This window comes from Pezoporus flaviventris, unplaced genomic scaffold, assembly GCF_033815535.1.
Source record: "Pezoporus flaviventris isolate CSIRO_AGI_PZ_B2104156 unplaced genomic scaffold, CSIRO_AGI_Pfla_v1 ptg000037l, whole genome shotgun sequence".
Classification (NCBI taxonomy): Eukaryota; Metazoa; Chordata; class Aves; order Psittaciformes; family Psittacidae; genus Pezoporus; species Pezoporus flaviventris.
Genome location: NW_026892585.1, coordinates 3,257,533 through 3,281,321, shown reverse-complemented (window position 1 = coordinate 3,281,321; position 23,789 = coordinate 3,257,533). Strand labels below are relative to the sequence as shown.

General features: G+C 42.9%; 1 protein-coding gene across 4 annotated transcripts in view; it reads left to right on the top strand.

Annotated features, from left to right (window-relative positions):
• Positions 1-23,402, top strand: part of ZDHHC3 (zinc finger DHHC-type palmitoyltransferase 3) — a 34,431-nt gene extending 11,029 nt beyond the window's left edge. For 2 of the 4 annotated variants that reach the window (XM_061464497.1, XM_061464495.1), the window contains 6 exons: positions 3,144-3,473; positions 6,537-6,661; positions 9,844-9,940; positions 11,774-11,855; positions 13,818-13,948; positions 23,011-23,401. In XM_061464497.1, the coding sequence (XP_061320481.1) occupies positions 3,168-3,473; positions 6,537-6,661; positions 9,844-9,940; positions 11,774-11,855; positions 13,818-13,948; positions 23,011-23,253 (984 nt within the window). In that variant the 5' untranslated portion in view covers positions 3,144-3,167 and the 3' untranslated portion in view covers positions 23,254-23,401. Of the gene's footprint in view, positions 1-3,143; positions 3,474-6,536; positions 6,662-9,843; positions 9,941-11,773; positions 11,856-13,817; positions 13,949-16,700; positions 18,372-23,010 lie in introns of those variants that run through there. The other 2 variants (XM_061464496.1, XM_061464498.1) reach the window with 2 other exon arrangements.
• The last annotated feature ends 387 nt before the right edge of the window (positions 23,403-23,789 follow it).

Below are 23,789 nucleotides of genomic sequence, written 5' to 3'. Positions count from 1 at the left end.
ATTACTTTACTTTGGGAAGCAGAACCTCAGGGTGTAGGGGAAGAAAAAGTCTGAGTCTAGGCAAAAGATCCTGGAAGTCTGTGTTCAGGACTAGACAAGATGTTACTGCACCTGATGTGTCAATTCTAAGACTTCTGTTGGAAAACCGACCACCTAAATTACTATTTTCCTTTTTTTTTAATGCAATAGGGTATTACTGACAGCTAAACATTGTTGTGAGGTGGGTGGTGAGGCACTGGCACAGGTTGTCCGAAGAAGTGATGAATGCCCCGTTCCTGGCAGTGTTCAAGGCCAGGTTGGACAGAGCCTAGGGTGACATGGTCTAGTGTGAGGTGTCCCTGCCCATGCCAGGGGGTTGGAACTGGATGATCTTAAGGTCCTTTCCAACCCAAACCATTATGTGGTTTTACAATTCTTTAATTAAGTCAGCTTTATTTTGAGTTGGCAAACCAGTGTAACAGCTTTAATATGATTATTAAATAATGCAGGGAAGGTTAACCTGTTTCCTTGAAGGAGGGTTTGAGGCTCTAAGATATGCTGGGAATGCAGGAACATGCAAGTATCCTCACAGAAATTGTGACAAACTGGGCAAAAGGTATGGATTTACTAGTAGGGATAGATTTATCTGAACTTAGACCACCAGATTGTTTAGATCATCACTGTTTCTCCCTAAATATCAGGAGTTATGAGGCTAAATTATAGCTGTGGTTAAAATACAAAGTAATTGCAATGTGGTATATGAATTTTGTGAATGGGGAGAAGAGGTTGGGTGGCTTTTGGGTTTGTTTTGGTTTTCTAACCGAAGTAAATGAGCTCCTCACGGGCTCGTTTTCATCTTGATTTTTCTGTTGTGTGTTGATGTATTTATACATATGACTGTGCTTTAACATTATCCATGTGACTTTCTTCACGTTCATAAAATACTTAAATTCTCTCACTTGGCAGCATACTAAGTGCTCAGAGCAGGAATATAAGCAGCTTCCTAACTCTCCTAGTTTTAGCTAGGAAAACAAATGCTATAAGTGGTCTGGCTCACCCACTTCTGTGTACCTAGAAACTTTGTGGTCCTGGCTTTTGCCTCTCACTGTGCCAGCAACAGTTCCAGTCACCTCTGTTCCATGTCACTCACACTAACACACGTGAGCCTCATCACTTCTGTGCTTCAATATAATTAATCATCTTGCTCATTCATAACCTTCCTTTTTGGCTGTGAAAGACTAATTGTCCTCTTATGAATTTGGTCCTCTTGAAATAACAACTAGAAGGCAAATAAGATGTCCCTGCTCATTGAAGGGGGTTGGACTAGATGACCGTTGAAAGTCCCTTCCAACCTAAACTGTTCTATGATCTCCTTTCTTGTCTAGGTAGGGGCAGTAGCACATCTGTTTAGGTTGGTGGTAGGCCAAATAGAGCTTTCCCCTGGTACTTGGCAGAACTTTGCAGTAAAAGAGATTGAGAGATGTTTAAGGTCATAGGTACTTTTGCGATCCTCTCACTATGTTTGCTGCAAGATTCACCCGTTTTGTATAGGCAACAGTGTCATTTTTTTAACAATTGAACATAAAAATAGCTTCAGTAGAACTGTTGGGGCAGAAAGCATAATTAATGGTGAACACTGTTTCCCTTTCTCTGAAGTAAAACAGGAAAATGCACTCTTTTTAGCAAAGCAGAATAATCCTCACAGGTTGAAATGGGAGGAGGCTGAACCCTTCCGTTCAGGTATATGTAATTCGGTGTATTTGGTAGTAGTTATTGTAGCTATTTTGTGTAGAAGGTGAGTCTTTATATGTAGAGGTTGGAGTGGTTTAGAGCATCGTGCAAATACTCCATGAAGAAGTGTCTTCGGAAGAACTTGCTGGGTGTGTAAAGAGCCACTTTCAAGGCATAGCATTGTGGGTGTGCTGTTACATGGAGTGGTGTGTGTTCACAGGGCAGTTTGATTGATCCCCTGCCAATATCTTACAAGTACTTTTCTTGTTTTCTCAAATGCCTACTTTTGGTAGGCGTTGAAAGAGACGTGCATACTTGGAGTACTGCAGTTTCTGGGTCCAAGGTCATGGAATCATAGAATCAACTAGTTTGGACCTTACCTTCTGGATTGACAAATCCTCTTGCAGAGATGGTGAGGACAGAGCAATGGCTGCAAATGTCATGTTAATGCCCTTATTACAGTGGAGGGGGGTTAGCTAGAAGTGCTAAAGGGGAGGTAAAACAAATGCTCTTAGGGGATGTCAAACATGCTCTTAGGGGATGCCATTCAAGGCCAGGTTGGACTGGACTTGGAGCAACATGGTCTAGTGGAAGGTGTCCCTGCCTGTGTCAGGGAGTTGGAACTGGATGAGCTGTAAGATCCTTTCCAACCCAAACCATTCTATGATTCTGTGATGGAGGTGGTGGGAGAAGCACAGCAAAACAGAAGACTTACAAGGGACATAAGGTCAAAAGAGGAGACGAGAGTGGGAGATAGCTGTTGTTTGGGAAGAGCATCCTCCAGCCAAGACTAGAAATTTATGTCAAGATCTTCGCTTGTGTTGCTTCTTCAGCAGTTCCTGCCACTGTAACTTTGCAGTGGTTCGGTTTGGCACTTTTACCCCAAAGCTGTGAGTCAGTGCATAAGGAAAAAGGAAATTTCTTCCACTTGCTAAGTTTCCCAGTATCTGTAGGAGAGACTTTTCTCTTCCCCAGGTCAGAGGCAGCAAAAAGGGACCCTGCCAGCTGTGCCAAGTCTTTCCTTTTTATCTTGCATAAAGTGTCCAGGTCTTGCTTCAGTTCCTGCAGCTGAATAGGCAGCTCCTTTTCATACTTACCTGATCACTTTCTCTTCATTAAAACACTTGTTGTGTTTCCTCTTAGGGGGTGGAGGTGGCACATGGGTGGACTTCATGTGTAATTAAGCAAGCACTTAATTAAAAAAAGTTAATTCCTTAAAAGCACTTAGAAAGTCTTCTGAGTAAGAAGTGTTCTGATAAGCACAGTAGTCTGGTTTCCAAATTCCTTATTTTGTGCTTCATTTGTTTACCTTTTTTGCTTTTTCAACTCCCTTTCTGCAGTGTGGCATTTCCCACATGATCCCTGTGCCATTATGAGAACAGAGGTCTGCATGTCTTGCAAAGCAGTGACCACTGTTTCTGACTCTCTTTCAGATGCAAGTATGGACATAATAGCCTATGATGCTTACTCCAGTCCACCGCTTCCGAGATATTGAAAGGAAACCTGAATACCTCCAGCCAGAAAAGTGTGTCCCACCTCCTAGCCACGCTTCCCTGGGAACAATGTGGTTTATTCGAGATGGCTGTGGTATTGCATGTGCTGTTGTTACCTGGATGCTGGTGTTCTATGCCGACTTTGTAGTCCTCCTTGTCATGCTAGTTCCATCAAGAGATTATGTTTATAGTGTCATCAATGGCACGCTGTTCAACACCTTGGCTTTCCTCGCTTTGGCTTCACATTTTCGTGCTATGCTGACAGATCCAGTAAGTATACCTCTCTCTGTAATGTCTCGGAAAAAAGCAGGCAGTGTTTTTCTTGTCTGCTACATGTTGGGGAACTCAGTTGCTTGAGTGAGTGGCAGATTTAAATAACTTTTGTGTGTCACCCTACAGATTGAGGCTGCTGATGTGGTATGCTAATTTCTCCTCCCACTCAAGTCAGATGCAAAGGACTCAGCTTTAGATTCCCATTGTGCAAGCAGCTCCTCTCTTTTTGCCCTGGGAAGGAGAGTGTTTCTCTCTGACACTTTCCCCCCCTCCCAGTAGCAGATCTGGGGTGTGTGTGTGTGTGTGTGTGTGTGTGTGTGTGTGTGTGTATGTGGCTTGTCCTGTCTTGACAAACGGGCAAGCTGGAAAAGCTGGTTTTGGTTGTCTGCCTTGGCAAGTATTGCCTCACCGGAAGGGAGCAGGATGTGTATCGGTTTGAAAAGCCATGTTACCATCTCTCATACTAGTGATTTAGTTGAGTGTACTGGACCATGCTGAAATAAAGACTGTGTGAGCATACTAAAGAGCTGACAGTTCTAGGTGAGTGGGAAGCATACAAGTTCTAAGACCCTCTCGGATGTCTCTGTAGGACACTGCTTTTTGAGAGAGCTGTTCTGCTCCTTTCTTGTCTTTCAGCTAGTGAGAAGATAGAGTTTAGTATCACAACACTTACTCTGACTGGCCTGTGATGGTGTAGTTGCTTAATAACCACTGGTGAGTAGGTTCAGCTCAAAACCCCATCTCTGCTAGTCAGTGGAAGGAAAACCAAGCTTAGACTCCTCTTGTGGCCCCTTCCTCCTGAGTGTTCTTGCTGCTGTTGTGAATGGCATGTGCCTCTGATACTCTAATTATTCCTTCCAAACATCATTTGCTACTTGAAACCTTGTTAGATGCCATTAGAACTTCAGTGTCATCATTGGTTATTAGTTTCCAGCAATCCCAGAAGCCACAGCACTGCAGAAATGGCTTGCTTTGGGGTAATTTCACAGTTTATAGTAGACTAATGACTTGCACGACACTGCTGCTGGGCAGAACTGTAAGCAGTAGTTGAGGCTCTGAAAGTGATGGTTGTTGGTCTTTGGTATAGAGGGTTGCAGCAATTTGTTATATAGTTTGTACCCTGGGGGTTCGTTCTTGTTGTTAATTATTGTATATTGTGTAGCTTTAATGCCTGGGGACCTTCAAGTCACTGGAATTATTCTGCAGAGTTAGCAGGAACTCTGCTGAAACAAAAGCTGTATTCTGAAGCAGGCTGGGCAAGCAGTGTTGGAGCAGCAGATACAATCTCTATGCAGAGTAATTGGGAAAAGATATGTGAATTCCTAATATGTGGTAGAATTTGTGTGTGGATGGTGAGAGGCAGTGGGATTCTGATTTTTTTAATGAGGCAATCAGCTAAAAAATACAGAGGAGGGAAGATAAAGTGAGGGGGTGCAGCAACATCTGTCAGACAGTGTGAGTCAGGGATGAAAGATGCTGACGGGACATGGGGAACCAGGGGCATGTCTAGGATCAAAATGAAACAGAAAGCACTGCTGAGGCAAACAAAACCAATTCTAATTATAAATAAGTGAACACCTGAATCCTTCACAATTGATAGCCTGTGGCATGCTTTTCAGGAACTGCTTCCTGTGATGTCTTGCTAAAACATTCGTAAGGTTCTGAGTTTTGCTGCATACAGCTACCTGACAGGAGGATGGAGAAAGGAGGTGGCTGATGTCCCAAGTAACAAGCAATAGGACAAGAGGAAACGATCTCAAGCTGTAACAGGGGAGGTTTAGACTGGAGCTGAGGAACAGTTCCGTCCCCAGAGGGTGCTCAGGCACTGGAACAGGCTGCCCAGGGCAGGGCTGCAGTCACCGTCCCTGCAAGTGTTCACACAGCGTGGAGACGAGGCCTCGGTGCCATGGGTTAGTGGTGGCCTTGGCAGTGCTGGGAACGGTTGGACTTGATCTGAAGGGCCTTTTCTTGCCTAGTTCATTCTATGGTTCTGTACTAAAGACAGAGCATCTGAGTTGTAGCATTTTGTGGAAATGGGTCTTGGTAATTTTTAAATTGGCCGGGCCTGTTGGGAGGTTTTTGTGGCAAAGCCCAGAGACTGCTCAAGAAAGCCTTATGGTACCAGTTTAATGTGCAGTTCTTTCATTGCTGTGTATTATTCCTGTTGTTGTTGTTAGGTCATACAGATGTGTTAAAAAGAGGCATCAGAAACCTGTTAAAATATTACATCCCTGCTTTTGTTCCAGTATAAAAGCCTTGCATCCGCAGAGGTGCATTTGTGCCAATGTACCAGTACTGATCTCATACAGCCCATTTCATGACTTTCGAGGGGATTTTGGGGGGGGTTGGGGGCAGGGGTGGGGGGGTTTGTGGCTTGGGGGTGTGCATGTATGGGTTTTGGGTGTTTCTTTAGCAAATATACAGTCCTAGAAACTCTGGAAACTCTTGAAGCCAGACTCTAGCAACAGCAATGCATAACCTGTTTAAAGACACACATTTTAAAGTGGGAATCGCACAGCCTGAGAATGTTTTACCTAGTCTTATTCAGGTGGGAGGATTCTTAATGTTCACTGCTTGAATGTTAAACCCTCATTTAAATAACAAATACCCCATGGAAGCATAGCTATAAATATATAAGGTGTTTACCAGCAACTCTTAGTGCACACAATGATACTTCAGAAGTAGCTGTTTCTACTGGAATAAAATATCTGCAGCTTCCAGTTTGTGATATGAAGCACTGGCATGATGGATTTATTGATGGATGTGAAGAGAGGGATGAGGATGCTTAAATATTTTATGGTTACTATAGGATTGCAAAAGACTAATTGCTTAAGTGAGGATTTACTGATGTTTAAACCAAAACTATGTTGAAGTATGTGGTTTCATGAATTAGGACCTCATTTTAATTTCTTTTATTCTTGCTCTTCTTGAAAGAAGACTTAGGGAAGTTTTTATTCTTTTCCGTCTCCTCCCATTGTTTTAAGTCATCCTTTTGTTTGTAGCACTTGCAACGTTCACAGGTTAATCTTCTGGTTTGTTCTGTTTCTTTTCTTTCTGCAGGGTGCTGTACCCAAAGGTAATGCCACAAAGGAGTTCATCGAGAGTTTACAGCTAAAGCCAGGACAGGTGGTTTACAAGTGCCCAAAGTGTTGTAGCATCAAACCTGACAGAGCACATCACTGCAGGTAAAGGCTTTTCTGAGGATTGCTCTTTTATCAAAACCTCAGGAATTATCCAGTGGGCCTTGATCGTAATTGTTTTTGGTGTCTGAGACTGGAGTTATTGAGAGATTGGCATCCAGATTCTGTTGCCTATAGTGCGAGACACTGAAAAAATTCTCAGGCCTTCTCTGGCACATTTTCATCTAGAGCAGCCTGGGGGCACTTCTTGCAAAGTGAGAAGCCCTCAAATGCTACCTTGACTCCAGACCTGTAATTGACATTCCATACCTTTACATGTAAAGGTTACTTAAAAAGAGACATTCTATACCAGAATGCATAGAAAACCGTAAAATGTGATGTCTCTCAAAGGTCAGTATCTTTTCTATGTTTGTTTTTACTCACCTGTTTAACTGTAGGTTCTATTTAGGAGTGAGGTTTAAGTTCAGGTAACTAAACTAAACTAAAGTTCATGTAACAGTGTATCTCTTAAGAGTTCTGACTTGCGCATTTCTATTAAGTACTGTTACTTTGTGCTTTGTGATAGATTAGTAGCTACTGATGTATCATGTCCTGGCTTTTTCTGGTAGGATAAACTTCCCTGAAGAGAGTAACTGGTAATAAGCTTTTTACTAGTAAAGGCAGTGAACAAAAAGAATTAACTACTTCTGAAATTCTCTCCTGCTTTTAAAGCAAGTGAACCTGCGTTCCAGTAAGCAATGAGTTTGCACTGGTGTCCTTTCCTTGCTTCCTTCAAAACCAGTACATGCTGAGAGAGCTCCTATCAGGCTTACTGCTCATTTGTGCAGGTGTCTTCTGAGGAGGGGAATACATGGTACTGAGCTGAACAAACATGTAAGGCTGCTTGCATTTTTCATGTTTATTTTCAGAGCTTTAGTTTGCAAATGTTTTTTTTTTTGTGTTTTTTTCTTAATCAAAATCAGGAGTTGGTTCTTCAGCAGGAGCAATACGATCGTGTCTATCACTTATTAATGCTACTGTAAAATCCCCTCTGCCACTTCTTCAATTATGAATGAAACTTTGCATCTAAAATGCTGGCTTGCTGACGCCTTGTAGCCTAACACGAACACAAAGCCTCATCTCCATGGTCCTTTTTAATGTGTTTTAAGAAAACTTTGTAGACATTAAGATTTGGGAAACCGATCCACTGAGCACTGGTGCTGTTGAGAATCAAACATCTTCTTTGTGGAGTAGGGGGTTTTATTGTTTTTTCACACATCAGAGTTGTGCATATGCATCAGCAGGAGATCCTGCTAGCTGTATGCCTCAGGGGCCAGGGTGCTTTTTGATCCGTGTGCTATATGGAGTCCCCCATGTCCAGCAAACTACTCCTGACAGCATTTGGAAGCTGGCTGGTTGCGATGGGGGAGAGTGTCTTGAGTATGGGCAATTCCTGGTGCTTATAGTTTTCAGTCTTTGTTTTTGTGACTACTTTTCCCCCAGTTACTTTCATATTTTGCCTGTCATCCAACTGTTGTTGGTATGGACACATGGAATAAAACCTCTTAGCCTCCTTCATGGAGGTCTTTTTTGGCTCCACTGCTTCAGGTTGTCCCACTGGGGAACTAGGTGCAATTGGAGGGGTTGTTTGGATATTTCCATGGTTCAGAACCCATGGGAAATGTGTGCACATCTGCACACAGTAAATTAGACCACAGGGAGGCATCCTCCTGCTTCCTTCTGCATCTTCCTGCTTTATACCACCCGCCCTGTCTTTCTTTGGTTTTGTGTTTTAAAACCAGGAATTGGTATTTGTCATATGAAGTATAACATTATCTGACAGATGAGTTGTTTTTACTGTGCCAGCTGATTTCTGTCCCCATGTAGCTTGAAAATAATTCCAAGCTTCTTATCCTAGCAAAACCAGGCTTTTCCTGTTTTCTACCTCACCTGGGGCTGGAAGGTAATAAGTTATCCAGTCTGCCTGAGGAGAAGCAGCTTCTGATCTGGCCCTACACTGGGCGGCTGGGATCTGCCTCTCCAACGTTTCTTTTAAGATCAGTGCTATAGCAACTCATTTGTTTATCAGGCATGGCTGTATCCTTGGGGATTACCCCCTCCTGCCTCACAGAGCAAGTGCAAGACTGTTCTGACGGAGAGGTTTTTATTATTTATTCATATGCCCTCATAAGAACATGTTTATATTTTTGTCTGTTTCCCTTAAGCTTTCGGCTGTTGAAGTTTATTGGTTATATTAAGATCAAAATATCTTTTGTTATAAGAAGAAAACCAACACTAGCAGAGCTTAATGTTGAGACTGTTTGAGTGCTGCCAGAATTGTTCTGGAATGGCTGTTTCCTTTCTTGGTTTGGTTTGGGGTTTTTGTGGTGTTTTCATATTTGATTTCTGTGCTTGTTTGTGCAATGTGGTATCAGGAGACTGCCTTTTGTCTCCTATCATATGAGAAAGCAGCAGAGAAAAAGACTTCCTTTATTATAGGAGTTAAAGCAGTTACTGACTAAGCAAGGGGATGATGTTCACACAGAGTCATAACCTTTGAATTCTTTGACTTGGAGCCACAATGTGCATTCTGGCAAGAGTTTGAATTGAGGTGTTATTAGGCTTATTTTATCAAGGGCTTTAACACCACATTTTGCCTGAATGTATATTGTGATACTGGCTTCCTGACTAGCTGCCACAGCTGTTTGCTGCTAGTATGTGGCTTACCTTGATGGCAAGAATCTTTCCTAATGCTTTATTTAACTTTCTTTTCTTCAAGTTCCTGCAAAGGGATAATGTTGGTAAATAAACCTTAGAGTGTTATTAGTAACTCTGAAAAAGGTCTTTATTCATTATGGCTTGTCTAGTGTTTCTGTTTTTTGTTTGGTTTTAATCTGTGGACCTATTCACAGACCAAATAGGTTAAAACTAAACTAAATCATAGATATTTTTTCTTCCCTCTGCCTGAATGCATTGTTGAAAGCATGTTGTGGCAGAAGTACTGATGCGAATATTATGTTCAGGTGTCTTACTTGGCATTTGTGTGGTGATTTGGTATTGTATGGTTCATTTTGAACAGACATAGTCAAGTGAGCAGACCAAGAAGATGAACGTGATGACTAGTACATTTATTAAAGCTCAGATTTTGCCTCTGATTCTTTCCTTTAATCTCTGTGTGCCCCAAACCCCTCTGAATGTTGTGTTCCTGGAATGAAATGTGCTACAAATAAGGACCTGTATTCTTTCAGTGTTTGCAAGAGGTGTATTCGGAAAATGGACCATCACTGCCCGTGGGTCAATAACTGTGTAGGAGAGAACAACCAGAAGTACTTTGTACTGTTTACAGTAAGTATTTTGCCAGTGGTGTTTGTGGTTGGCCAGTGGGCAGCACTGAAAGGCTGTATGTAGTCTGAAACAGCTCCCAGGGTTGGATTTCTTCCCCCAAGGTTGGACTTACAGGGAACTGCGGCAGACTTTGGTTTCAGTAACTAGGGAGCATACACAACAAGGGGAAAAAGGCATCACAGGAAATATTTGCCAGGGTGTTGCGAGGTTTGTGTTGACAGTTGTTCAGCACCTATTTTCAACGTGAGTAGCTTATTGTGGCATTGAGCTCTTTGAGGCGTGGGCGCTGCTTTTAAAACGTGTTGTGCCTGGTAGGGTCCCAGGCCATAGGCAGGGTTCCTAACTGTTGTAGTTATATGAGTACCTGTGTGGGATCATACAATAAGAGCTGTTGCCACATCTTAAGCAAGGAGTGGGAAGTCTGCAGTCTCCTTGGCAAGAATTATCCACCTTTTACTTGCAAGTGATTTATTTTCATACTTGAAAACCAAGGACGTGTTTGACTTTTTGTACTATATCTGTGGCATCACGAGTAAAAAGAGGAGTACAGACTTGAGTACTACATATTTCTGGAGGGGTTGAAATCTGTTTCATCAAAGTGAACTGCAGATACCCTGTGGGTGTAGTGTGAACATTACAAGTCTGGGTTTCAGTGATGCTCTGCTGTATTAATAAATCTTTTGAGACATCTGTAGGTTTGAGGAGGAATGTTCTTATATTACCAACTACGAGGGGAAGATTTTCAGTTAAATGAAACGGTTTATGTTGTGTGGTTTACTTTGTTAGGATGTGAATTGCAGAACAAAACAAATCCTGTTTCTTTCCCTTGAACAAGGCTTTTTCTCACCATGAGGAATGAGCTAGGTGTTCTAATCCTATGAAAAGGATTTCTGTTTCTGCTAAAACTGACATCTACCTTTAAGCAGGCTGTATTAAACACTTCATGTAGTTGAGAGAAACAAAACAAAGGTTGCTGGTATTGTTCTTGTTTACTTTTGAGACCTGAGGAGGTGAAAGAATGGCAGCACAAAACCAAAATGCTCTCCTAGCACCTTTTACTGCTTCCACAGGGGTTTCTTGTAGCAACATCTCTCTCGCATCTAATATCTGCTGGCCTTTGTCAGAGTCTGTAGGTTCAGGAGAGTCACCTTTTTAGCCCTGTCTTGGTAAGTTGTCGTGTATGTGTAGCATTGAATATAGTTTAAATCTTTTTGTTACAAAGCTAAGACCTAATTTAAACCAGAAGGGGTTAAATGCAAAGTGTTAAAGCTTGAAAGAAACTTTCTGTGCCAGTGTCTGCCTCAGGGGAAAATACTTACTAAAATAAAAAAAGATAAAAAATTCTGAAACTCATGCTGGAAAATAGATAAAGTGCTTAAAGTGGCATTTTGTGGTTAAAGCAGATTAGCTGTTGTTTCTAGGGAAAGCTATAGAGCTCTCAAGGATAAAGATGTAAGCTCTGAAAGCGTGATGCCTTGATGTCAGTGTTGCTTTTCTCTGAAAGCTGTGCTGTGCTCAGCAGAGATAAAGACAAGTTACCTGTGCGGAGGCTGTACTGGGATGCAGGAGCTGGGTTTGTGTCCAACTGGCTTTGAGTTAAGCAGTTTCCCTCCTGTTCACTGTTTTAAGGCTGTTAGTAAAGGCAGAATGAGTCTGTATAATCTTGGCCAGCTTCAGGATGTTTGTTTAGGGGAGATGGGAGGGCTTGGTGGAGTTTGGGGTGGTTTGGGTTTTTTTAAATCATAACACTTGCCTTATTTAAAGTGTTTGGAAGATTTAGCATTTTAGTCTTTAAACTTACCTGATGCCTGTATTACATCCTTTATTTTTCAGATGTATATAGCACTGATTTCTCTGCATGCTCTAATCATGGTGGGATTTCACTTCTTGTATTGCTTTGAAGAAGACTGGACAAGTGAGTACTAACAAAACACCTCATTTAAATACCAGATTAGCCGATGAGTAAGACCTTACAATGTAGTTTGCTTGTAAGGCAACCCCTTTTTAAGCTGATTTCAGAAGAATGCTAAGAGGGCTCTGCTATGCAACTTGGTTTATGATCAGTCGTGGAATTTCCTAATTCTTTGTGACATGCTGGGGTGTCTATCCTGAAAAGTCCTGTTTTCACTTAAGCCCAATACTGCCTGGGAAGAAGGTGAGATATAAACACACCTAGATAGTATATAGAATCATAGAATGGTTTGGGCTGAAAAGGACTTTAAGATCATCCAGTTCCAGCCCCCTGCCATGGGCAGGGACACCTTCCACTAGAGCAGGTTGCTCCAAGCCCTGTCCAACCTGGCCTTGAACACTGCCAGGAATGGGGCATTTCCCACTTCTTTGGGCAACCTGTGTCAATTCCTGACAATGTCCAATAATCACCTGTGTCATGAACTCAGCACTGATTTCCTGAATGCTAGCACACACAAGATAAGAAGAATGTGTCTGCTTTTTTACAAGGGGAATGTGAATCATTTTTACAAGACTGCCAGAAAATCATTCTAACTCGGATCCAAAAATCCATGCTCGTAAGAACAACAATTCCTTTCCATAAGAAAATGGGGAATTAAAAAAACAAACAAAACAACCCAAACAACTGAATAAAAATGGCACAGACAAAAATCCCAACCCTCTCTCTGGAGCAGCCAGCGAGTAAATGCTCACAAAGCCAGTTAAGATGTGTTTTGAAAAACACAAATGGATGTAGGAAATCATCTAGGTAATGCTGAATCAAACAGGAGGCTGTCCAGGAATATGTGTGCAACTGTATGTGCTGCTTGTGGATTGTTTTGGAAAAGCATTAGCTTTGTTTTTCTTGGCATTTCAGTCTAATGACTGCTTTTGGTTTATCCTACTGGAGAGGATGGGTACATTTACACACAGGAACTGAATTCGACAAGGTGGTTCTGTAGTTCAGAACTTGGTAAAACAGCTGCCAGCTGTCGCTGAGAATGTCTGGGTTTGACTATGGTGGCTATAGGGGAAGGATACATCAAAGGATAATTTCCTTTGCCTGCTTTCCCAGAGCTTGTATGTATGAGGGAAGTGCTTTCCCACCTGATCCAAGTTTAGAGGGCAGAACAGAGCTGTTATGAGAGATGGGTTTGCTCTTCCAGCTGCCTTGGATTTGTGTTGGTTATATTGGCCCCTGATTCTGGTGTATCTGTTAAAGCTTAACATGAGGAAAAACAGGGGAGTTTGGTGATACGCATTCATGGATTTGAAAGATGTTCTGACATTTAGAACACTCAGCACAACACTGCCCTGTAATGTATTCCTTCCCCTTCCTCTTATCTGTTCCCCTTTCATAGCTGCCTTCTCAGATATTTTTGCAGCTCTTACTTTAGTTTGCACTATAGAGAATGAAGAAAAATAAGAATTTGGCTTAGTCTGCCCTTCTTTAGGCTACAACAGAGCAGTTACAAAAGGAAACGTGCTCTGGGTTTATGTTGGTGCCAACAGAAATAATTACCCTTGCGTCCTGACCACCAGCTGGAAATTTTTAATGGACTTTATCACCATGGAAAATCCATGAAGATTAAGGTTTTTAAGAGAGAAGCTGCATGTGCAGTGGAGTAGGCTGGAGTCCTGGCAAGTGTGCTGGGGCAAACACTTAAAGGGAAAAGAAGTTGCATTCTTGGAAGTGTTGCAAGGTTGTGTTTTGTTGTTTTTTTCTTTCTAAACTTGCAGGAGTGATGACTTCAGTGTTGAATATCCTGAAGAATATCAGAGCTTCCCCATGCATCTTTCTGAGAGTAGTGGTCATATGATTTATTATGAGAGTTTGAGTATGGAGAACTCCTGGTCTAGCATGTGTTTTGCAGCTGCTGCATTACCTGACCTCTTCCCTTCCAACTCTGTTGCTTTGTCTTCACAGAATGCAGTTCCTTCTCTCCACCAACTACAGTGATTCTTCTCATCCTCTTGTGTTTTGAGGCTCTCCTATTCCTCATCTTCACCTCGGTTATGTTTGGGACTCAAGTACACTCCATCTGCACTGATGAAACGGTGGGTGTCTCACAGTCCTTTATCCTGTCTCTCACCATTTGTAGAAACAGTGAAGGGCTAAAACATGTAGATGAGGCCCTCAGTGGCATGGTTTAATGGTGGACTTGGCAGTGCTGAGGAATGGTTGGACTTGATGATCTTAAAGGTCTTTTCCAACCTGAATGATTTTATGATTCTACTTTGTTGAACAAGGAGTTAATGTATGTGTACCCTTTGAGGAAAGATCCAGTGTAATAAACTGAGCTGACATAGTGCTGGATCATGCTCTGTAAAGGTTGCTGTGAGAAGCAGTGTACACCTGTGTACTAGCTGGGATGCTGTGTTGACAGTACCTCTGACAAGGCCAGCACTGGTAGCTGGGATTACTCTGTAGGTAGTATTTGTCCCTGTGGAATCAAGAACCTTTTTCCTTTAATTACATTCTTTTCCATTGGTGGTGTCTGAAATTCAGATGTGTTTCCCCTGGTGTCACTATTTACAGCTTTATGTGCTGGAAAGCCAAGATAAGTAGGTGGGGGAGGGAGATATATATATATGTGTATGTGTGTGTATATATATATATATATATATATACACACACACATATACGCACACACACACACCCATACACACACTTCTTTTGGTCCAGAAGAGTACCATTTCTTTCCATATTAAGCAGTTGAAAAACACTTACCAGAGTGAAGAAGAAAGGGAGTGGAGTAGGCTCATGGAAGCCTGGTGGGTACAGTCTGCTGTCATTCCCAGTCCGAAGATGGCACAGTAGAGGTTACATAGCAGTGTTGCGGTCCATTGTATATCCCTGCATTTTCCCCACTTCCGTAAAGATGAAGCTGGTGACTCCTGGGGATGTGCCCACTCTTGTGGATACTGCCAACCTTCACCAAGCATGCTCAGACACCTGCAGAGGTTGAAGAGAAGTGGTAGTCTGAGAAGAATGACAACTCTTCCTCCCCTGCCTCCTTCAGTTTTCTTTCCCCTTCACTTGACTGCCCATGGCCAGTTGAAGCTAAAATAGGTATTTTTGCTGCCAGTGGAGAGATGTGACTGGCATTATAGACTGTAGGAACCCATCACTCCTAAGTCTTTTTTGCAGTGCTTTTCTTAATGCTTGGCTTCTGCAAGAGGCTGATGTTCACACTGTGGCTTTTGTGTGTTCAGAGGAAGACTTCAGAACAAGCAAGACTTGTTCTTTCTGCTGGGGAGAGCCCCAGGAAGAAGTATAGTGTCATACAGAGCAACAAGATCCAAGCTTGAGTTTATCAGTAAGTGTGTAAATTAGCAATGCTGCCTGTGAAATCATCATTGGAATTTCTCAGTCTTTGAAACCTCTTGAGAACTTTCAGAAGCTGCTTCCTACAGCTGGGCAGTAAGTCCCCTGATGTTCACCTTCCCCTCAAATTCTGGAACTCACAGATGTTAAAGGAACACCACCACATTCTAAAATAAAAATGAAATATGGTCTGCCCCTGTTGGGTTGTGGGGTTTCATTTTTGGTTTCAATATATACCAGTGATCTTGCTCTGTGGAATGTGTTATTGTTGATTTGCTAGCATTGAGCTAGCTATGTCTGGCAAGCAATCAGTTTTAAGCAGAGGAATATTTCCAGGTGAAATTCTATTTGGTGTGATATCTTTCAGTGTTTTACCTCACATTTTAGAGCCAGTGCTCTAAAATTTTCCCCATCTTATGTATGCTTTCCCACAGGGATGGTTCCTTTCTGCCCAAAAGGACCCAGAACCACATATTTTCCTGCTTTCTCTAGAGGTGACATTTACCAGGGATCAGCACAACTTGCAGATGACCCATGTTGTGTTCTGCAGAGCTCCCAGAATCAGTAATTTGAGACACACAGATGTATTACAGTGCATTAATCTGTAGCAGGGGAGAGACATGTAGGTCAGGAGAAGCTTACCTTGCAAAAGATCTGCAGTTAAGGAACAGTGATCTGCCTGCTGCTGCTCTCTGTGGAAGAGTAATGCTCTTCAGTGACTGCATTCATTCTGCTTCTGTGGCAGCCAGGCATAGCTTCTCTGAAAGACCAAACTCACTTAGGGTTTTTAGACACAATACAGGTAACTCTTGTATTTTCTTAGTGATTGACTAGGGAATGTTTCAGCTAGCTGCTTCACAGTTTGCTTTTGTTCTCCCTCTAACCTTTACTAAACAATGCCAATGGTTTCTCTCAAATCAGTATCTTATTTAACCTCTTCTCCTGGCTCTCAGTCCATGCATGTTTTAGCAGTGGCTCTAATGAAACATTAAGAGGTACCAGGTAGACTCGGCTACACTGAGCCATGGGCACTTCCTGAACTTGCTTGGTGAATCTGGGAGCGTTACAGAGATTGTCTTTGGGGGTTTTCTTTTTGTCTGCAAGCTTACAGTGGTTTTCTCTCAAACTTTTCCATCTGGTTAGTACACAATGTTCAGCCATTAAAGCGCATCCTTTTTGGTTGAGTTTAGGTGGTGGGGTCTTTTAAATTGACATGAGGGGCAATTGGATGGCAGGTCTTGAAAGGTTTATGAAATAGCTAAGCCTGAACAAGATGGAAGTAATTTTATTTCTGAGGAATACTTTCAATCCTTACTATTTTTTTAGTATAAAACAATGAGAAGAAAAGGAAAGGCAGGATAAATGCCTTATTTTACTTACTCCAGCCTTTGGATAAGGGGTAACTGAGAGTAGACCTTTCCCCAAATCCAGAACTACCAAAATCTGAGTGTTTGACTGAAAATGTGATATTTCTGTTTTCAGGGAATAGAACAGTTGAAAAAGGAAGAGAGAAGATGGGCTAAAAAAACAAAATGGATGAACATGAAAGCAGTATTTGGCCATCCGTTCTCTATAGCATGGCTTAGCCCATTCGCAACACCAGACCAAGGAAAAGCAGACCCGTACCAGTATGTGGTCTGAGGAATTCCTGACCAGCATTTCCACTAAAATAGAAACATATTACAGCACTACTGCTACAAATTTTCCATGATTGTTTCAAACAAAAAGCAAAACAAACTTTTTTATGTCTATTCAATGGCTGATAATTTCAGAGTCAAAAAAAAAAGGCCCTGTATTTCACAATATCAATTCGAGATCTCTGGCTGAAAGTGCTGCTGCTTTTCTTATCCACCCTACCCCACCCCCCTTTTTCTCTTTTTTTTTTTTTTCTTTTTTCTTTTTTTTATATTTTAATTTTGTTAACTTCCCTGGCATTTGTTTCTCTCTGTTTTCTGTATGGCATAACTAATGTGAAGGGGATCCTCTTTCTCTGTTGTGCCCCACCTCTTCTGAGTGGATTCTCATGCTGTCCTCCTGACTGTGATGAGCTCTTTGGAAGACATATGAGTGCCAACAGCCCTTCACAGACACCTTTGGACTTCCTGAAGGAGCACATTGCTCTTTCATAAGTGAACTTGATCGGGGCAGCAGACACTTCACTTACCAAAAGGTGCAAGACAAGAACACAGCACTGCAAGAGGGCCAGTTGACCTGGTGATCACATACAGTACTCACATGTTGCCAACACCAATTCCCACCCCACCCTCCTTTTTCCTTCCAGGCACAGAACTGATTCCATCTTTCTGCATTGTTTTGTCTGTTCCCTCCCTGGTGTGCAGGAAATTGTTGCCCTCTTAGGATAATGTTTGGCAGATTTAGAAGACTCTTTGGATTATTAAATGCCTTACACTTTGCAGGAAAGAAAGAAATCTAATTTCCAAGTGTTTAGAATAGCAGAATCATCTTCTTTGTGTGTGTTTGTCTTGGTAATGACTTGTTAGAGCAATGCCTGCTAAACAGTGTTAATGTGAAAAACTGACCTGAATGCCCAGATTACTGTAAAGACTGATATTGATGGGATGTGTAGGTGTACTGGGGTGATGGATTCTATATTCTCGGCGTTGCCCTGGTTTAGAGCTTTGTAAATCTTCCCTCATACTTGCGCATACATGTGTAGGTGTGTAAACACACATGTATGTGTGAGTGTTTTAAATTGGGAAATAGTTATGGTAAGGAGCATGCATACCCTTATGAGCTGTGTGGTGATGGAAGTGGGAGGGACAGAAGGCATTCCAAAACCAGGTAGAACTAACCCATTCTTAACTACAACTGACAGTTTGTGTTCAGGCAGGAGCTTTGTTATATTTTTGGATCATGATTCCTGTGGGCTCATCAAATGAATTGCAAACAAAAGAAAAATACAACTCAGCTGTGTCCATGACTTCCAAGGAATCTTTGCTTTCCTTGGTTTAAGATGAAATGGGATCCTTTTTTGTTTAGATTGCTTCAAAGCCATGGGGGAAGGGAGGGAAATCAGGGAAGGAGAAACCGAATGGATGTCTCATTTTGGAAGTAATGTGAATGCTGCATCTTTTCAATCTGTCAATGCTTCCATATGGAAAACAAATGCAATAAAACTTTTCCAAAAACTTGTTTGCTTGTTCTTTTTCTTAACTTCAAATGTTGGCAAAAGTCTGTCGTGATTTTCTGAGCTTTCGCTTCTGTACACAAGCAGGCACATAAAGGTTAACTGAGTAGTCAACTTTTATGTTTAAAAATGGGTTAATCACTAGTACATTGATCTGTTAATCGGTGGGTTTATTTCAGCACTTGGAAGAGGCTTGTTAGTAGCTGCTCTGCTGTGTAAGAGGGCTGTTTCTACAGTCCTACTTGCTCAGGGTAGGACATCAGGAGTAGGTTGTCATGTCTGCTGCAGGCCTGCATAGAAGGAACCACAAGCTGCACTTGCACCTTGGTGGGAAGAGCCACGTGAAGGAAATGCGGCTTTTCATACATGTTCCCTTCACAAAGAGAAGTTCAGGAAGAGTTTAGGTTTAACCTTGTCGACTGAAAGACATGCAGGTGGCAACTTGAACTGGTAGAGAGTCCAGCCCTAAAGCTGCCTTGACGCAAAATCAACGTTTTAGTCACCCAGGCCATTACAAGTGAATGCGTCTCTGTACAGATCATTGCTTTAAAACTTGTTTTGATTATGAATTCCACTGGTGCACATTCCAGTTTTGGTTTATTTTAATCACCCTTATTCACTGTGTAGTCCGGAGGAAGGTTGGTTGTTCCAGCGTCTTGACTGTTGTGAGAAAGTATGTAATTACTCAGTTTTTCTTGCTTCAAACAGCTGCAGATTCTTAAACAGCATTATATAGTATGGATATTTTCAGTCAAACTGCTTTCATTTTAAGTGAAATATCATCCCAGCTTGCAGAAATGTCCATTGGTATCTGGTGCATGTGTGTAACTGGGGGTCCTCAGTTTTACTTGCACTGTATGACTTGGTGGTACAATTTGATGGAATTTGAATGATACTAAGTGCAGGTATTACTATGAGCAAGGCAGACTTACCCATCTGCTCATGGAAAGCTTTTCTTTGGGGAGGGCTCCCTAATTTCAGGTGCTAGTTCTGATTTAACATGGCCAAAAATTGAAGGACAAACTCAATCAGAGGCGAGGTACTTCATTTGCAAAGCTAAATGGTGCTTCAAGCAGAAAAGAGCTTAGGGAGCTGCTGTAGGAAAAGTCTGCCTTAACCATGATTCCTGCTTGCAATGCTTCTTTGTGTCTTCCCCTTAACAGACAAATTGTTACTGTGCTTGCCTTTTCTCTTTGCTCTTTCCTGTTGTTTTTTCTCTTAAAACAAACTAACACATCTCTTCTAACACCAAGAGCTGTTCTGCAGATCGCTTCGGGGCAGGCCACGCAGCCCAGCTTCCTCCTCTGGCACTGCAGGAGCTGATACAGAGGGCAGTAGTGGGAGAAACAGGGTATACCCGACAGCATCACAGTGGTAACAGGTCAGCCTTGTCCTACTGTCCCCGTGGTTGCAATGATGTGTCTCTTACTGAAATGGGAGCGTTTAGTATTTTATATTTCTTGATGTATGTCTTCTCTTTTCAGTATTTGCTCAAAAATACATAATTGGGAAGAGTGAAAGATGACAGGACAAGGGGTGATGGGTGCAAACTGAAACAGGGGAAGTTCAGGTTGGATATAAGGAAGTTCTTCCCTGTGAGGGTGCTGAGGCGCTGGCACAGGGTGCCCAGAGAAGCTGTGGCTGCCCCATCCCTGGCAGTGTTCAAGGCCAGGTTGGACACAGGGGCTTGGAGCAACCTGGTCTGGTGTGAGGTGTCCCTGCCCATGGCAGGGGGTTGGAACTGGATGAGCTTTAAGGTCCTTTCCAACCCAGACCAGTCTGGGATTCTGTGATTTCTGAGCTCTGGGGTTTTTAAATGCAAAGCTGCATGATGGAAAGCAGAAACAGGTGTTGCTTTCATTTGAAATACAAAATTCTCACTTTCTAAAATAATGGTGAGAGATTTTTGGTAAATGTATTTTAAAAAAAGTAAAAAGGCTTTCATTAAACAGTCACAAAATGCCTGCAGCAGTTGTGCCTTCCTTCCACCCCCCTTTGATTTATATTTAAGGCAAAACCTCACGCCCTACTGACCGTGGGGCAAGCAGCCAAAACTAGATCAGGATGCAACTTTGAATACTTCTGCTTGGTTTTCATACGTGCTGTGAAGGGATTAGTAAGGTCAGGCTGGGAGAGAGAAAGTATGTCCCTGCCTAATCCGGCATTAGTACAACCTCAGTCTGACCTTGCCTTGGTTAGTAAATGCTCTTCGGAGCAGGTGAATGATGGTTGTTTTGGGAGGGAAGAACGGGATTGCTGCCCAGAAGTCCTTAAAATCCTTATTCCCAATCTAGGCACCAGCGTGGATTGAAATGGGTTACACACATGACTGACAGCAGAGTTAAAGCTTGTGCTGCTGGGGAAAGGGTTGAAGTGTGCGGTGTCTGTTTCTCCTCCTGCCCTGTGCTGTTTTCCTTCTCTCTAGATACTCACACCACAAACGCTGCAGCCGCCGTGCTGGGTTGTTACTAACGCGTTAGAAACCTCTGCAGCTCGCTAAGGAACAGCTGACAGCCAAAGGTGGTCTCCTGCTTCGAGCTGCAAAAGCATCCCCCTCCTGGTTGCAAAGCTGCAGGGTGCTGGAGGCGGAGTATCCTGAAGGGAAAACACATGGTAGTGCTAAAACACTTTGTCAAGGCTCTGCTGTGCTGGGCACCAAGCATTGCAACCCAAGGGGACAGAGGCTGCAAGAGATGTGCCCAGTGGAAACTGCACATTTGGGAGCTTGGGAGCAGAGCCAAGGGATGCGTGCCTGTGCTTGGCGGTGCAAGATGCATGTTTGTCCTTTGGGAGTGGGATTTCTCCTGCAACTCCAAAGGCTTCAGTTTTGGTCTTGCCACATTTATTTCTGCAGGTTCACTGCTGGATTTCATGGGATGATGGATGCAAACTGAAACAGGGGAAGTTCAGTTTGGATCTAAGGCAGAAGCTCTTCCCTGTGAGAGTGCTGAGGCGCTGGCACAGGGTGCCCAGAGAAGCTGTGGCTGCCCCATCCCTGGCAGTGTTCAAGGCCAGGTTGGACACAGGGGCTTGGAGCAAGCTGCTCTAGTGTGAGGTGTCCCTGCCCATGGCAGGGGTTGGAACTGGGTGTGCTTTAAGTTCCTTTCCAGCCCAAACCAGTTCATGATTCTACAATTTCTCCTAAGTCAGCACAAGAAACGGGGCATGAATGAAGCTCACAAAGGCTTTGCATGCAAGTCTTAGATTGATGCTGTGTTTCCTCCCAGGGCTGCTCATGCTGACTCCCTGTTTTTGCAAACCCAAGCTGCTGCTCTATTGAAATGTGTCATTTCTAAGGCCTGCTGTGATGCCACTGAGCTGCTGCATGTATTCATTTCCCATCTCTGTGAAGCTTTGGAATGATCTGTGGGTTGTTAGGGAAAATAGGCAGAAATAGAACATGGGAAGTGTAATTTTCATCCAGCTCTTCTAAAACTGCTCCTTTAAATGGTTTTAACTGAATTTCCTCATTTTTAACTTTCCTTGAGGGTCTCAAGACTTGGATCCAGTGTTCTTGCTTCTCTAAGAACAGTGTTTCTATGTGATCATTTGCATATCATCATGGGCATATCTTACGTGGATCTGACTCCCCTCTTACATGATACAGGTGATGGGCACACTGCCCATAGCAGTAGCCTTAAAAAAGTAGAGAAAACTTCTTAGTTCCTTATTTCTACGTGAAGAAGACAAACAGAAAAACCTGTCACTGCCCAAATTTGATGGACCTGTTACTTAAACACAGTCACAATGTTTGCTGTACTGAAAGTGATGTTCTTGGAGGGACAATGAGTCAGGATATTGATTGTCCAAGGCTCTGGTCTCAGTTTGACAGCTCCACTGCCACCCATACAGACTTGCTCTGATAAATCCCTGAATACTGGGAAATGTCACAGTGTTCTGCCTGTATCTGAACTATTGTAAAAATACCCAGAGGTGGTGAAATGTTGAGTTGTATTTTACTGCTCCTTGGAGGAATTCAAAACCCATGTCTCCTAAAAGGATGGCTTTTAAGAAGCTATCTCTTTACCATAAAAATCAATAGCCACTGATACCAAGGTCACCGTGATTTAGATTGTCCATGAATTTGGTCTTGGTTTGGGGTTTTGTTGTTAAATTTGGGGGCTACAAGGATGCTGGAGAGGGACTCTTCATCAGGGACTGTAGTGACAGGACAAGGGGTGATGGGTTCAAGTTGAAACAGGGGAAGTTCAGGTTAGATCTAAGGCAGAAGTTCTTCCCTGTGAGGGTGCTGAGGCGCTGGCACAGGGTGCCCAGAGAAGCTGTGGCTGCCCCATCCCTGGCAGTGTTCAAGGCCAGGTTGGACACAGGGACTTGGAGCAACCTGGTCTGGTGTGAGGTGTCCCTGCCTGTGGCAGGGGGTTGGAACTGGATGATCTTAAGCTCCTTTCCAACCCAAACCAGTCTGGGATTCTATAATGAAACTCTCTGTTACATAGGACATCTGTCTTCATTGTTAACTAAAACTAGAATGACGTGCTGGCTAGAAAAGATAATAGTTAGGAATATATATATACATATACGTATATGCATATATATATACACATTTTTGCACCTGCTACAGCAGTTGATGCCCAAATACCTGCTATAAACATGAAACAACCCAGAACTCTTTTCTTCTTGCAGGGTATTGAGCGTCTCAAGAATCAGAAGCCAACATGGGAGAGGACCAGCGGCTGGGAAGGAATGAAGCTGGCCTTCGGTGGTGCCTTCTCCTTGGGTTGGTTCAACCCCTTTTCAAACCTGAACTGCAAGAGCCCAGCAGCAGCCGACGTGGTGGCAGCAGCTCCTGCATCTGCAATAATGACCCAAGAAGAAATCGAGCAGTTTCTCGCTCGGGATGTTGCTGTCCAAGTGTTACATGAATAAGCAAAGCATCCTCCACCGTGTCAGGAGCAGCTTCTGGGTGTTTTCTGTTTCAGTAACTACTTGTGCCGGAGATTCAGAGGTTTGGGGTTTTTAGCAGACTTTTGGTGCATTAAGAAATTCAGGGGTGTTTGGAAGCCAGGTACAGCACTCGCAGTGAGCTCCTTCGCAGACCTGCATCAACTCCTGTATTGATCTTTTCTTACATGGCCTGTAAGGAAAGCATGTCGTTGTTGGATGGATGCAGCCCTCAGGAGTCTGGTTAGTCTTTTGTTCTCACAGCCTTTTGGACACCTAAATGATAAGCTCTGTTTATCATTTGCAGCAATTAGCCAGATTCTCAATGGCCAGGTTAGCGCAGCTCCAAAGGTTTTCCTGAAAAACACATCCTTTTTTAGCTCATCCCATGGATGCTGCCTCTGGATTATGCAAGCCTCTGGTGCTCAGGTTTTAGCAGAGGTGGGATATGGGATTGTGGTTGTGGCAAATGGGTGATCTCTCACTGGGCATAATTCCTTTGGGCTGTGGAATATCTTCAG